Source organism: Semicossyphus pulcher, unplaced genomic scaffold (assembly GCF_022749685.1).
Source record: "Semicossyphus pulcher isolate SPU_LCO1_2020_fin unplaced genomic scaffold, fSemPul1.0.p SCAF_14, whole genome shotgun sequence".
NCBI classification, from domain to species: Eukaryota; Metazoa; Chordata; class Actinopteri; order Labriformes; family Labridae; genus Semicossyphus; species Semicossyphus pulcher.
In genome coordinates this window covers 13,642,878-13,659,779 of record NW_027211648.1, presented here as the reverse complement: position 1 = coordinate 13,659,779, position 16,902 = coordinate 13,642,878, and the positions used below count along the sequence as shown (strand labels likewise).

Sequence of the window (16,902 nt, the reverse complement as noted above, 5' to 3'; positions counted from 1 at the left end):
TTATTTAAAGAAGCTAAAAAGGGTAGGATGAAAGAATGCATGACATCAAATTTGATTTTCATTAGGGATTTTCATGAGGCCAGTGTCACTCGAGAAGTCAAACAGAGCAGGACAAAGTGGTAGCTACAGTGTGAATCGAGGGGGGAAACGAAAACTAAGTTGATTTTACCTGCAATTCTATTTAGTTTTAGTCCGTGTTGCATTGTTTATTGTAGTTATTAATTAAGTGTTTTTTGGTTGTTTTTTTTTAGTTAATTATTTTTTATTATCACTGCTAGTTTTAGTTTTAGTCTTAATTTTCGTTAACTATAATAACCCAGGTTCACATTAATTTGTGGGACTTGTTTTGCGTTAAATAAAGAATAGATTTATTAAACTAATGTCCCAATATCCTAACATGACAGTCCTAGCAGCCGCCCCCTTTGCCACACAGCTCTCGGGTTAAGAAAAAGTTCAACTGACATATTTAAATATTCCAACGGCACCTGAAGGCAGCGTCAGACTGCACTGCATACGCGCCGTGGCGGTGAGGGAAGATGGCGGAGAATAATGTCGAACCAGAGCACCAGTGGAGCGACCGGGCCCTGGACACGGCTGAGGACACTCTGGTTGCAATGGAAACCTTGCTGGCCACGCTGAGAGCTTTTGAAGACGTACTCAGGCAACAAGATATATCCACAGCATCCTCCACGGAGTACTGCGACAACTTCTGTCAGGTAATGTGTACATGCAACATCAGAGCTAATCTTAGCCTAGCGTTAGCATTAGCTCACCCAGGAATGTTTTTCTCGCAGCCCGCAAGCTAGCTTATCTTTGACGGCTGCTGGCCCGCGAGTTTAGGGCTCGTGCGTAGCCAGGGAGCAATTGCACAGGGTGTAATTTCGATCCTATTTGCTCATGCACATTTTTTCATGCTTAAACAATTTAGCGGACTATTATTGGCTAATGGTGATATAACGTTATATTGGTAGATGAGTGATGTGTAGCTTGCCTTCTTGACACTGAAATAACTCATTTGCTGCGTCTTATTTCAAAGCATACCTGCAAAAAAGAAAACCTAACATATATTTGCATGCACATGACATTGCCACAATTTGCACATAATGCATTCTTGCATGTGTGTGGGGCGGGGCAGCATCGCTATTTGTTTATCCAAATTATCTACCCTTTAAGGGGCGTTTAAAGACTGCAAAATGGCATTTTGTTTCAAATCAGACTGTCCTGCACCAGTCTTACATTTTATTTTCTTTAGCTTTAGTTTTTGTATCATACGCACTTATATTGTTTATGAGTTCAAATGGACTGACATTGCAGTGTATCTGCCATGTTGTATTTTTTTCTCTCATCCATGATTGAGACACACTTGTCTGAATTTCCCCGTTCCCAGTATCATATATGCAGTGGTGGACAAAGTCCACAACTTCATTATTTGAGTCATAGATACTCCAGGTGAAATATGACTCCAATACAAGTGAAAGTTGCTCAGTCAAGTTATTACTTGAGTTAAAGAACTGGAGTAAATGCTAAAAGTATTCAAATTACTTATTAACAAAATCTCAAAACGTTGTATTTTCATGATGCATGAGGGCAGTCAAGAATACATGGATGTATATTCTGCTGTGTTATGCTTATTTAGAAAACATTATTTACATTTTTAAACTCACATGCTACAGATTTCCTGATTTGCAGCCCCAAAATAATAGAACCATAATATGAATAACCAAAAATACCTGATGACCAGGGGAAATGTCAGCCATAGCCATCATTACCACCACTAAATGATCTGCCTGGTCTGAGTGCCGTTTGCTCTGCGTTTTGCTCTACGTTCAACCATGGAACAAGGTACAGGTACGGCAACACCACTGAGACAATCCACACGCAGAACTACACGAACACAGTTTATTGTCTTTTGGATTTTAGAAAAGAAAATTCATCAGATAACTTCGGAGCAAAAGTAGCGAGTAACAAGAACATTCATAGAAATCTGGTGGAGTCAAAAGTATGATATTTGTCTTTCAAATGTAGTGGAGTAAAAGTAATACGTTTCCCCCAAAAATAATACTCAAGTAAATTTACTTTGTTACTGTCCACCCCTGCATGTGTGAGTACATTTTAAAAGACAAACGCGTAGATGTGTTTGCATTAGGGAAACGACATGGGAAACTACCCTGAGATTCTCATTGAAAGACCTGAAACCAAATATCACTTTCCTTTTGACAGCTTAAGCCAAAACTCGAAATGAAATGTCTTTCAACCGGAGAGGAGCTTCAAGTGAAACTTACTTAATATCCTTAAAACGACAGGAGAAATGAGTAATTCATTAGCCAGCTAACTGATAGTTGTTTAAATAGTGTTGTTTAAGTTTATGTTCACATTCTCTAAAGAGTTTTCTATGAAGCAACAGACCTGCCCATGTGTAAATTGACTAGAAACAATGTAATATCCTTAATTTCTTTAAATGAGTTTATTGGGACATTTAGAAACGATAAAAATCAACAATAAAAAACGTGAACTTGTTTATATTTCTTCTGAAGTCGGAAGCATTTTGGATGTAATTAGCACACGGAAATAGGTCTCTGGAGGTTGAGACCGTTTTCTTTTCTCCCTTTGAGAGGGTGGAGTATATTTAGACTGAGGGGAATTAATTTGGTGTCTCTAGAGACACAAGCACCAACCAGCGAGGTTCCTGGCAAATGGGCCTCCTGGGAGCATGATAGTGATGATGTTTTAATGTGTGTAGCTAAATGCAGGTGACACACTAGAGTTGAGCCCTCTGTGATTGTTAAGACAATATTTACCCAAAGCGACAATGTGCTCTCTGTTTAAAGAGGTTAGAGAAGAAAACAGATACATTTTCTGTATCCCTATTTTTTATTTAATGTTATAATTCAGGAAAAACATGTCAGAGAATTTGTTTCTTTCCTTAAAGTCAATTTTTTTCTGGTGCCAGTTGGCTCACTTTTGAAGGGTTGTCATATGCTGTACAGGTAAGTCCCCTCAGACCCAATCAGGAGTGTCTCACTACAGACAGAGTGTCAGCTGGGATCAATCAGGTACAGACACGGATCTCCCCCAGGTGGAAAACCCCTTTTCATCCAAACAAAAGTGTCGCTCAAAAGATCTCTTATTCTGATAACTTTTTTTTAAAGCTTTTACAGTCATTTTAAATCATGTTTGTCCTCAGTAATCGTTTACATTTCTGTGTGTTAACAGGCACTGATGCACTATGCTGGGAGCAGGAACTCCATGGAGCATGGTCTACCTCTTCTCGAGGTCTACTGTCTGTCCATAAACTGTTTTGCTGCGGCCCGATCCCACCTCACGGCAGAGTCCGACAGAGTGGCCCTTGTTTTGAAGAGACTAGCTTTGTGAGTACAGAGAAAAAGCATTTGCTCCATACAGCACACTCTTATCATCTGCAAACAGAAGCAGGAGAGCAGAGGGGAAAAAAAGGAGCAATTTGAATGTTCCTGTGCTCAGTGCTTTAGTTTGAGCTCTTGTGTATCTTCTGTGCACATCTAGCAGTTTGTGTTACGGAGCACTTTTCTTGGTCACTACTTAGATTTAGGTTGAAACGGTCGACTTGTTCAATTATGTATTAAGAACGTAAAAGCCTGGCAACAATAGCCCACAATTCCTGGTTTGCCTTATGTAGTCATAATTTAGTGACTTGCTACATGTCAGTCAGCCTGTATATTAGAAAACTGTGTCAATATGCATTCAACCTCACTGGATGAATGCTCCACTGTGTCTTAGTATTATTTCCTTTTAAGTGCCAGGCATCTCCCAAACTATCTCCCCCTAACTATGCCATACATTTGCAAAATCAGACCTCATTATTTATTAAAAAGAAATGGTTGACATGGTTGTTATGAAAGGTTTGAGAGGATGTGACCTTTGTGGTTTCTTTGCTGGTATTTTTTTATGTAGGAGGTCGTGCTTAATTGCTTCTCCGTGGATGTTTTGCAGGCTTGAATCTGAACAAAAACGTAACTTAAAGAATGCATTAAGGTTTTGTGAGGAAATTCCAGTAATGGTGTCATATTGCATTTCACATTAAAGATACTTTCATAATTGTCATTTATGTTTGTTTTAAGTTTTTTTTCTATGGTCGGCTCTATTTTCCGTTAAAAGTCCTCACTTGATAGTGGTGATTAATTACGGTAATATCATGCTTACCTCAAACTTAGATCCATGATTCATAAAAGCCTCTTAGAATAAATTCAATTTTCAAGAACACTTATCGACGGATGTTCACTAAAAATAAAGGTGTCAACAGTCTTTCGCATGTAGGTAGATTTTGTTTACAGTGAGAGAAACGGCCTCCTTTTACACACACACACACACACACACACACACACGCACACGCACACGCGCACGCACACACACACACACACACACACACAATAGACAGCACTTGTAAAACAAAACAGACTTGTAAAACATGATACATAAAGTGACAACAGTGCAGACTAGAAGTGAAAACAAGATACAAAATAAAAAGATGCCATCAGTAAAAACAAGGTAAATAAAACCAGATAAAAGATAAAACTGAAATTTCCCATCGGTACAAACAAGATCAATGACAACAAGATAAAATATGCAGATATCCACACAGTGGATCAATAATACAGGATTTAGCTAAAACTTGTTGATCTCACTGATGGCTGCTGGGACAAAGCTCTTTCTGTGCTGCTTGGTTTTACAGGCTGGTACCATATACCTTCGTCCATGTGCAAAATAAGCAGTATTTTAAAGAAAAACTTTGACCGTTTGAAAGGACCCAAAAAGTAAAACCTTATTACAAGAAACAACCTCAGTCAGGTGTATACTTTTCTGTCCCTGCTTTTCTGTCTTGGCCAAGCACATAACTGAGATGTGTAAAACCCATTGCTTGCATTTCCTCTCAAAGCTGTAACTTCAGTGTTTTAACAGTAACAATACCAGTAACAATTCCACCCAAACCAAACCTGATCACAGACATTTACCCACACGAAGGACACCAGCTCACACTGACTGACAGAGATTGGATGTTACTTTGGATTACACGGGATTCATGGCGTGCTTTAAGATGCATTAAAAGGTTCATGCTGCAAATGACAGCCCGTCTTAGGGAATTTACTGAACACTTACTGATGCAACTTAAATTAGGTCGGGTAGAGAGCCCACGTGAGGGATGGGGGATGTTTCAACTGAATAAAAAGTCTTACATGAAGGATCTTTTAATAGATATCGTGTAATAGTTAAATTTAACCACTTGTACGTTTAAGAAGTCTTTGTGGTAAAAACATCTCTTCAAACAAGCCTCTCTGACATGTTTAATGTACGAAGATGCGAGACTATTCTGAAACGGTAATGCAGAGCTAGACTTCAGACTTGCAGCCGTCCAGAATCATCATCATATACAAAAATCTTTGATCTTTTTTCACTTTGTTTTCAGGAGCTGTTTTGAACTGTTGCTGTCAGTGCCTGAGAATGAAATCCCGTATGAAGCCTGGGTTCAATTCCACCACTCGGTTCAGGTAGAGGGTCTTGTTTCAATATATTGTTTGCTGATAGGAGACTATTAAAGTGTCTACTATCAGAAATGTTCCATTAAACTGTTTCATTTACAGCACTCGGGCTGAGGTTCACATGGTTAAAGGTTACATTGCATTAGTATCAGAATAATCGGACATAATGAAAGTTGAACCTTATTACATATGCTGTGACATACGTATAATAAACATAGACATTCAAACTGTATTACCTATTTGGTTTTGCTTACAATTAGGGATGCACGATATTATCGGCGCGTTATCGGTATCGGCCGATATTGGCTTAAAAATGAAATATCGGATATCGGCCAACACGCCGATACTGCATACTTGCCCGACCTCGGCGCAATGTCCCTGGCGCGAAGAAGACCTGCACGGCGCAGCGTGTTGACGTCACGTGTGTCTACCTGCAGCATGAGAGAGTTAGAAGCCAAAGTGTCCGTGGTGTGGAAGTTTTTCAAAGTGTCCGAAATAGATGGCAAAACTGCTATTTGCATTGACTGCTCAGCTTCGGTGATGCGAGGAGGAGCCAAGGCAAAGTCTTTCAACACTACAAACTTGATTAACCATCTCAACACCCGTCACCCCGACCGTTGTAACAAATGTGATAAGAGTATCACCATTATACTGTACGCTAATTCCAATACAGAAGAGAGTGGATGATCTCTGCAATTAGGTGTGCGGGAAAGAAATATCGGTATCGGTGTGTGTAATCGGCTAAATGAGTTGTAAAATATCGGCATATCGGATATCAGCAAAAAATCCAATATCGTGCATCCCTACTTACAATCCACCCTTTTGATTTTTCTCAATAAACAAAAATTGTGAACACTCAAAGATCCAGGGAACCTCGATCTGTCAGGGGTTTGACTAAGCAAGGTCACTTCAGCACAGAGGCCTGAGAAAAAATGCTCCAGATGTCCGAGTTGAGTCTAAACGTAGCTGTTTATTAGCTGTGCTGTTGCTCTTTACCAGTTTTATAGCTAAAATTTACACAAATGTCTTATGAATGCTTGAAATTGTCTTTTAAAGTTTTCACCCTTTTTGTTAACTTTGTTTCGAGGTAATGAGCGTTTCGTTCTCCTCTGGGGGCTTGGTAGACTTTGGTTTTTGGGACTTGTGCTAATTTTGAACTGAAGGGTTTGCAGCACACTGTTACATTAGTTCAACATGTCAGAGCTGAACAAAACTGATAAAGAGTCGAGGTAAGTCATTATCGCAGTAACATGAAGCTGGTCAGCAATCTCAAAGCCAAGGAAAAAAACGGCTTTTTCTTGAGTCACTGTATCTATTTAAGCAATGTGCATAATATTTGACTGGTTTCTTCATAAGACTGACATTGTTTGATGTTATTTCAAGTATAAAAATGTCACATTTAGTCAGCATCACTGACAACAAAGGAAAAGTCATTTTAAAAGCGGGCAGCTTTAATTGTGGCTGATGAGATATGAATTAGTTTCATTTAATCCAGACATGAACGTTGGTGTTTAAAAGACAAGTTTCTTTGTTTAAAGCAAATTAATTCTTTAGGCCTCTTTTGTAAATGTCACCAAACTACAGTACTGGACGGGCCCTGCTGCCGACTTTGTGTCAGAGTTGGTTCTTTATAATTCTTGTTCTCCAAATGTAACTTTTTGTGTGTGTTTATTGCAGATTGCCCATGACAACTTGTTACAGTATGGCAGCACCGACCTTCAAGCTTTACTGCAGATTACAGGAGAAGGAGGAGCGTGGAGCAACCCTGTCCTCACCTCCCTCCTCACCGGCCAGCCCACCATCACAGAAGAAGGTTTGAATCAAGTTAACGTATCTAGAGTCTAGATGTCAACCTTTTTGGTGCTTTCAGTCAGATCGCACTTGTTGTGATAGTTTGATAATCATGTTTTCTTGCACTTCTGTCACTAGTTGATGCGTACATAAGCTTGGAAGGCGAGGGCTTCATGGAGATGCGCGTGAAGCACCTGGAGAAGATGGGTGAAGTGGCCAAAGCAGTGGTGCTGGCCAAAGCTTGTACGGAATGCAGCTTCATCTCCAACCAAGCTACCTTCCGTCAAACTTACGTCTCCCTGCTGTGTCACCTGCTGCCCAATGAAGAAGCCATTATGGAGGTAATACAACACTTTAAATGTTTGGTGGGTAAATCATCCAAACACCCAGCTGTAGCTCAACATGCTGTCGCTGTATTATAGAAGATGTGGCAGACGTGTCGAGGGGCCACAGCAGGCTGATGAAACTGCTTCTATCATCCACATTCAGCCACGCAAAAACGCTCGCAGAGGAACAGCAATTCCCTCGCTTCTGTTGCTATAAATCAATGTTTTTAAAATGATGAATAAAAATGTGGACACATTTGCAAATCAAACGTTTTTCATAATAAATATGAGAAGGTCTATTTTTAGAGACGTTCAAGATAAACTTAGAAATAGAGCTCCAAATTCATGCAAATTTAGCATCCTGGTGTCAGTTTGAAGAACCCTCAGGGATTCAGACACTTTGAATTAATTGATTTTTTTATTATTGATTTCAGCAGTTTGAAAAGGCAGCATGTCTTTAGATCGAGGCACTGAGTAGTTTCAGTTTCTCTACAGTCTTTCCGTTGCGGGACGACTTTTTTAGCAGGACTGCCTTTGTAGTGCAGCTGGCTCCCCTTCACAACCTTTCCTTAGTATGCTGTTGAAAACCTTGTGTGTCCAGTTGTCTTGCACTAAGAACAGATTCATACACCCTGCTTTAGTTTTGCACCCTTTTCTAACACACTGACCTTAAAGTTGTAATCTTGAAGATTTCAGTTTTATTCTGTTTGGCGGCACCTATGACGATAAACGGTAATTGCAGGAGCACACTTCCCAGATATCCAGACAGTGTTGCATGTGTGACGTCCACGGTTAGCTCTGGTTGTTGTTACTCTTGATTTTCCTTGCTGACGGTCGCTTTCCTTTTTAGACTGTTTGCTTCATCTGAGCGTCAAATTTGTTTCTTTTTCTTTGGATTTTCACTTATTTTTGAAGTTGTATCTGTAGTCATCGATCTTTTCTTTGTTTGTTCAGCCATAGTAGATTACTGTTTACTCGCAACACTTGCAGAGACCGTAAAAGCAGCCACTTAGCTCCGCCTACCCTCTCTGGAAGACCAACCACTGCTGGGTGATGGAAAACGCGTCACTAACTGGTCACCGCTCGTGATTTTTTCCTGCGAAAGTCACCACAGACACCCAGTCTGTAATACTGCAAATGCAAAGGCTTTCATCAGTGGGCCATAGGCTCAATCACCATTGTGATACCTCATTCGGCGATAGATAGTAACTTAACAGACATGGTTATGACAGGCCTGACGAGTAAATATTACTATATAATAGAGCTGTCAATCGATTAAAATATTTAATCACAATTAATCGCATGGTTGTCCATATTAACTTGCAATTAATCACACATTTTTACCTGTTGTAAATGTACCTTAAAGATATATTTTTCAAGTTTTTAATACTCACATCAACATGTGAATGGACAAATATGCTTCCTTTATGCAAATGATGTTTATTATTGTTGCAACATTACAAAACAATGACTGAAACCCAACAAGCAACAACAGACGGCATATTGACCTGAATGTAACATTTCTAAGTAATAAGTAATTGAGTCTGCAGAGGAGATAAAAATCACTTGATTTTAGTCAAAGTTTAACCACTTAAAGACATTTTCACAACCGGGGGCTCTCTGCATCAGCTGTGTGCTTGGCCAGCAAGTGGTATTTAAGACTTGATGTGCTCCGGTGGTAACTCCGTTCACATCGACGGTAAATACAAATAACTATTGTCTTGTCGGGGGAACCATCTAGCGGGGCTTTGAGGCTGAACTTGCCATTTAAAAGACCCTTTTCTTTATCCATTTCTGCTCACAGAAGTTTGTTTCTGCTTGCTGTCCACAACATTATGGCTGCAACGCTTCCTGATTTCCCAAACTACGGGGCGGGTGGAGGGTCATAAAAGAGCGCTTGTATGTTAATTGCGCGTCAAAATAGTGGCGTTAAAGGAGAATGTATGTTAACATGTTACTATCACGTTAACTTTGACGGCCCTAATATATACACATATTTGATTTCTAACCGAAAATTAAATACAGCCTGGAGTTGTGCTGTCTGTCATGTGGTTTTCAAAGCACTCAGCATTGTATTTACTCCCTAAAACAGATATCAAGACTTGACTGTAAGGACGTGCTGGAGATCACGTGTAATCTGGAGACGGAGGGGGAGGAGAACACAGCCTTCATCTTGTGCACAACTTTCCTGACACAGCAGCTCCAGCAGCAGAGCCTTTACTGCTCGTGGTGAGTAGCCCAAGTTTGGACTGTAATGTGCATTATGTATTTATGACTACAATCAGATGAGTCTGCATGTCTCCATCATTGTGGTCATGTTAGAGTTACAATGGTACAATTTCATTTAGTTGATCAAGTGTGTCTATATTTTCAGAAATCACTGATTTTTTTGTCTTTATTTTTCATCCAAAGGGAGTTGACTCTGTTGTGGAGTAAACTTCAGAGGAGGATCGACCCCTCGTTGACGTCTCTTCTTGAACGATGCCTTCAGCTAGGTGCCATTGCCAAAACCGTCTCACATTTGCTTTACCTGGTCCGCGTCATCCAGACAGAGGTAAGCCCAACAGTTTAACATACGGTCTGTTTTTACTACAACTTGGTCGGTGCCCTGGTTCTACAAGAACCTTCCTTTAAAGGAGACACAGAAACTAAACTGAAAAACTAAAAGCGTTCTTACCTTGTGTTTGCTTTTCTACCACATCAGGTAAACCCTGGAAATAAAGACAAATAATAATAATAAATATAATGACACAGGAAGAAAGAGAACAGAGTCCTTGTGATTTGTGACTTTGATGTTTGAATGATAGATAGAGGAACTCAAACCTAAGAGGCCCTGTCTTCAAAAGAGACCATCTGCTTTAGAGGCGTTACAATGTTTGAAACTGCATATAACTTTGTTTCACCATCAGTAAGCATTCATGAAATATACACCTCTTGTGCTGTTTCTGATATTTAAGATGCAGATTCTTTCTCTGCTTACTGTGTGAATGAATATTAACGTTGTAGAAGCCTGAGGTTTGAGTTTGCTGCAGTTTCTGCTTCTCTGGTAATCACAGAGCCCTGCCCTCTCAAGAATGTAACAAAGAAAAGAAAAGCAACATTACTTGGTTTTTTTTGTCCTGCAATGAACTAAAATTAGGATATATAATATGGAGCAGCAGATGGCTTGAAAATGCAGACAATATGGTCCATCTGTTCTGCTGGGGGGTTCAGCTTTACATCAAAGCAGGCTCAGGGCTCCAGTTTTAGCCTTATAATGTAAAAAACGAATCTTATATTAGAAATAAACTCACTACAGTTCATAGCTGATAATTTGACAGCCGCTGGAAAATCAGACCATAAAACTGCTCAAATTAAAGATTTGTGGTGTGACAGAAAGTTTGGTCAGATGTCTGAGCGCTACATGGTTGCTCTTTCAGGCATAGTGACTCTTCTCAAACTGCGTGTGGAACGACAACTGATCCGGCAGAAATCACTAAACATCCATACTGTGTCTCCTCGGACTTTAACATTTGTTACAGTTACGAGTTGTTATACGTTTATTTATTTTTTGTCAAGGACAGGTCAGAGTTACAGAACTTTTCTCATTCTCTTTTCAGGCGGAGGACGTGGGCGTTCCTGCCTCGGTTGAACTGTGCGTCAAAGCGCTTCAGCTTCCAAAGCAGGACGACTCAGAAACGAGGATCTCCATCTGTAAGATGGTGTCCAGCCTACTTTCGGGTGACCTTGAAGTGTTGCGTGCCTGCCAACTCACAGAATTCCTACTCGGCCCCAACCAGGAGGCCTTTGGGTGCCTTGAGGAGCTTTACCTACGCCCAGACCAAAAGTATGACGAGGAAAGCGAGGTTATTCCGAACTCTCTACGTTGCGAGCTACTACTAGCACTTAAAGCATACTGGCCTTTTGACCCTGAATTCTGGGACTGGAAAACTCTTAAGTATCACTGCAGCTCCCTTCTGGGGTTGACGCCGGAGTCGGAAGGGGAAGAGGAGGAGGCTGTGGACAAACCAGAGCAAGGGAAACAACAGGAGCCACAAGCACCTGCTGTGAAAGTTGAATCTTGTTATGAAAAGATCAATGGAAGTCTCGATGGTCATGAGCAGAGTGATAAAAAGCAGGCTTCTACCTTACCAGAAAGAAAAGGAGAATCAGAGACTAAGAAACTCAAGTTCCGCTGTCAGATTTGTCGGAGGTCTGTCACTGACACCCAAATCATTCACCACTCCAAAAGACATGCAGCAGACCACTGCCACCCCTGCCCGGTGTGCTTGGAAAAGTTTAAGAGCAGAAAGGAGCTCGTTCCTCACCTTAAACAACATGTGCAGAGCAAAACACATCCAAACAAAAGCAATGTAAAGAAGGAGGACGTGCAGAAAAAGATGGAAGAGGATGATGATGTCGAACCAGGGGAGATCACTATTGACCCCTCTTTAATGATGTACTACAAATCCACACATGATCCGGACGTGCTGCATCACATCGTTGAACAAGCAAAAACTGTGAAAGAAAAGCAAGTGGACGATGATGAGCACGTAACGTTCGAATACATTGAGCAGCACTTCAATCTGCAGAACCGGGATGAGTACCAGTGTCCAGGAAGCGGCTGTACTCGGGTTTTTAAGCATTCCAAGTACTTATATGTTCATTTAAAGTCGGAGCACAAAGGTGATGACAATGTGAAATACTTTCATCAGACGAGGGACAAGAGGGAGAAGTGTGTCTTTTGTAGGCGCCATTTTGTCTCCGCTTTCCATCACCGCAAACATCGAAGAGTTCACTACGGTGATCAGCCTTACACGTGTGTGGTCATAGGCTGCGGTGCTAAGTTTGGTACTTCCAATGAACTCGTCATGCACAAACAGACTCACGGCTATCACCTCAACTACCAGTGTGAGCTCAAAGGCTGTTATGTGACGTACTCCGACTTGGGACAAATCTATCACCATGAAGCGCAGCATTTCAGGGATGCTGCGTTTACTTGCGTTAACGCTGAATGTAAAAAATACTATTTGTCCAAAAAGGACTTCATAAAGCATTTGTCCACGCACAACATCACCTTCTCTGAGGACGACTTCGAGGCGCAGAGGAAGGCAAGGCGGAAACTTCTAAAGAGGGCTACCGAAGCAGCAGCCCAAGTCAATAAGTCAGTCACTAAAGAAGAGGTTGTAAATGGAGATGTCCAGAACTCCTCATCAGTAAGTTGTGCCTCCTCTTTGCCGGCACCTGAGACCAAGGAGCCCAAAGCAACAATGACTTTGGTGGCAGTGTGTTTCGATGGCAGTAAGTTTACGTGTGGTTTTGAGAAGTGTGGCATGACTTTCTCCAGAGCCAGAGACGTCCAGAGGCATCTGAAATGTGCCCACCCAGAACACCTTAAACTAGAGAACAAAGAACACAAGCATGACAAAGAGCGGGGCTCAAAGTCCAAAGGGATAAAGACTGAAACTGAACCAGTCAGTGAGGAAAGGGACAAAACTGAGCTCCCAGCCCCGGTACAACATGTGGAGGGTGGCCAAGGAAGAAAAGCATCCACTCACAAAAAAAGCAACGACACAAACTCTTCAAGCCCTCAAACAAAAAGTGATGCTCTGAAAGAAGTTCTGATTGGGCTCACGAAACTTGACCTAAACGCTACATCACCTCACAGTGACCAAAGTGAACCCCCTCAGTTCACCCCCGAGCCTAACGCAGCACAAATATCTCTTCATGAGGCGATCATGGCCAAACCTCCTGTTGAATGGCTTCAGAGAGGAGCCTCGACCCTGTCTGAGGAGAAGGTACAAGTGAAAACTGAACCGTTATCAGCTGATGAACAAGGCATAGTTGAATCATTAGCCACTGCTAAGCCGTATATCTGTGAGGTGAAGAGTTGTGGCTTCAGGACGGCTCAGAGTTACAGCTTACTACGACACTATAACACCAGACATGGCCGTACAGTCGAACAGGCCAAACGGTTGACTTCTTTGAAAACAACATCTTTTAAGCCTTACGTGTGCCATCTTTGTTCCAAGAGTCACAGAGAAAAACAAGTGTTGAGGGCCCACTATATTCAGGCGCATTCCCTGAGTGAGACTTTTGTTAACAAAATAAGCTGTGCCGCTTCACGGAATGAAGCAAACAAAGACACTTCAAAGCAAACATCTCAGCACTTGACGAATTCAGCACTTGTAAAAGACAGGAAGAAAGAGATGCCTAAGTTGCAACGCCAACAAGAGCCAAAAAACTCCACCATGATGAGGGAAAATGGACAAAATGACAATCATTCTCCATCTGAAGAGGAAGGAGAGGATGAAGCGGAGAGTAGAGAGGAGGGCGGTGAACAGAAGGAGGAAAGTGGGGACAGGAACAAACAAGTCAGATCTACAAGACGATTGGTGGCCAAAAGTAATCTCTGCTACATATTGGATAAATTCAGCAAACCTTTTCATTGTGTAGCAAAAAACTGTGATGCAGCTTTTTCCACGCAGGGAGGCCTCGTGCGCCACCTTCAGTTGATACATCATTACAATCGCTCTCAGCTCTTGTTGGAGAAAGATTTCGATGTGCAGCAGAGTCCAGAAGTCAGAAAAGAGCCGGCCAAGAAAAGGTCTCTCTCAAACTTGGATGAACCTCAACCCCAGTACAAATGTCACTTTGCCAACTGTAGCGCTTCCTACCACCTTAAAAGCAGCTTGGTGCGCCACACCCGGGACTGCCACTCGCAACCATCAGAGCTAATACGGTGCAAGTATGAGGGCTGTACGAAAGTGTTCAGCCATGACAATGCCCTTAAAAAACACACACTTTATAGCCACTATGAGTACTACGATTCCCTGGTGGTACGTCTACAGAGCACTCACAAAAAGTCAATAACTGGATGTCAAAAGAAGCTTATTGTCGCGCCCCAGAGTCCTCAGAAAGAAGAGTCTGCTTCAACCACCGGACAGGCCGAGACGTCAAGTCCCAAGCCTGAAGTGACAAACCAATCAGAGGACACAGCAGAGGAGGATGTGAAGGAGAAGGAACTTCTGAAAGAAAGAAAGCCGAGAAGATATTCTTACCACCACTTTGTCTACAGATCTCATGAAGAAGCACTTCAGATGTGCCAAGACCGATGTTTGCGGGTGGCCTACCCATGCATGATTCAGGACTGTGACTCTGTCGTCACCTACATGGGAAGCTTGCACCGTCACTACCGGAGGGTTCACCGCATGCGTCAAATTGATTATGTGACGAATGAAGAGAAACTTGTTTTTAATGCTGAGCAGCTCGAGGAACTGATTCAGAGGAAGTCTGCAAGGCCGACAGGGGCAGCAGAATGTGCCCCTAATGGGGTTCACAAAATGGAGTATGAGGCGGAGCCAGAAAACGAGGTGCAGCCTGCACCCATGAACTTACACTCCATCAAGCCAGACGACCAGGAGGAGGATAATCATGATCCGCTGGGATTGCCAGAGGAGGAAAGTGAGGAGCCACCACCTGCTGAGAGAAATGACATCCTTGTTAGTGCAGATGAGGTGCTTCCCGTTGAGCTGAGCACCGAGGAGCGTGACGAAGACTCTGCTGCAGCAATGCCAAAAGGTCAGAAAGAAGAAGAGAGATTAAGCTTGGATCAAATCAAACCTCTCCTTCGTCCTGTAACTGTGGACCTCTCGCCACCATGCTCACTGCGCTTTACCACCGAGAAGGGGTTCCAAGACGTGTCGAGCGCCAAGGATGGTGGTAAAATGTTGAACGGGTCGGCTCCGTCACCCACTCCTCCTGTCCGCCAGCCTCTCAAAAGGAAAAACGAACTGTCTGAACAGCCTGCAAACTTGAAAGATACCCTGCCTCTTGGCCCCTCTCCACGCCCTTTTGACATCGCCGCCTATAAGCCTATGGGCTTTGAGTCCTCTTTCCTGAGGTTCATACAAGAGACAACTCCAACAGACAAAAACGAGGGGGCAGTGAAACGGCGGGAGTCTTTCAAACGCAGTTGTTCTGTGAAGGAGAACAACCAGCTGGGAATTTCTCACAGCCGCAGCAGACGCTCTCATTCCCCACTGCTGAAGGCCCACAGTATGACTGGAGACTTCACATCGATCCAAAACTTGAAGTCCATCTTGGACAAAGCTCTGGCAGGGTGTGGGGACCTGGCCATTAAGCAGCTTCAGTACCTCAGACCTGTGGTGGTCCTGGGGAGACCTGTGTGCACCACCACCCTGCCGGACCTCTTCCCATCAGAGACTAACAGCAAACTGCTTCTTGGGAGTTAGTTTACCTGAGCACCTTTTTAACATAGCTATGACAAGTTACTTTGTTTTTCACAAGCTGTGTATCAGTATTTTCCTTTTCTTCCAAAATTATAGTATTATGTTTTTTGGATGTTTGTTTTTAAGTTGCCAAACTAAACAATAAAATTAATTAGCATTAAGAGAAAAAACAAGCTTCAACAGTGCACATGAAATCAGAAAGGATTGGGGTTTTTTTTAGACTTGTTATGAAACCATTCAGATGACATTTGTTGTGTTAACTCATGATTACAAGTGTAAATAATGTAGTTCTCAAAGATAAATGTACAGATTTCCAGATTGTTAGAAATGGTCAGTAGCTTATTGCAAGGCCTTTACAGTACAGTGAAAATGTGACTGAAACACGTTTCCTTGCTTAAAAAATTGTCGAGGAATATGTTTGGTTATTTTTCACCTCGGTTTATAATCAGTGTTGGGATGCAGTGGACAGATGTTGGCAGACATGTATGTAACACTTTCTAAAAAAAATAAATGTGGAAACGAAAAATATAAAGCGCTCTACTTTCCAAATTGTGTATGGGACTTCTTTTTGTACCATGTTTGTTAAAATCACATTGAAGGAGCTGAAGTTGATAGTACACATTATTTACTAGTTTAATCGCAAGGGGTTGTGTTTATAGAATCACAAGCCAGAAATATGGTATTGAAGATTAATGGTACAGAAAAAAATACTTCTATCAAAAGCCAAATTCTGCAAAATGTTACGTTGGTGTATGAGTTAGATACCATCCTTATAAGTTTTTATTAAATGTATTATTCCTGGTGTGGTTTTATTGTCTTGGATTTCAGTCTTATATCTCAGAAGTAGGATTTTCCTTTTAGGGATCTTGTAATTTGAAGATAATGCTGGTTTACCTACCTAGGAATTTGAATGTATTTATTTTAGAATATGTGCACTTCAGAGGATAATCATAAATTGACATGTTTCTGGCCTTTATGTAGGTTGCTAGTTAAAAGTCTTAAGATAATATCTTATGGTTTCATCTGATACGTTCACTGCAT

General features: G+C 41.7%; 1 protein-coding gene across 1 annotated transcript; it reads left to right on the top strand.

Annotated features, from left to right (window-relative positions):
- The first annotated feature begins 531 nt into the window (after positions 1-531).
- Positions 532-16,589, top strand: rlf (RLF zinc finger). Its single transcript, XM_069662225.1, has 8 exons — positions 532-716; positions 3,214-3,368; positions 5,441-5,522; positions 7,191-7,326; positions 7,443-7,645; positions 9,723-9,859; positions 10,043-10,184; positions 11,230-16,589. The coding sequence occupies exons 1-8, from the start codon at positions 537-539 to the stop codon at positions 15,862-15,864; spliced, it is 5,670 nt and encodes a 1,889-aa protein (XP_069518326.1). The 5' UTR covers positions 532-536; the 3' UTR covers positions 15,865-16,589.
- The last annotated feature ends 313 nt before the right edge of the window (positions 16,590-16,902 follow it).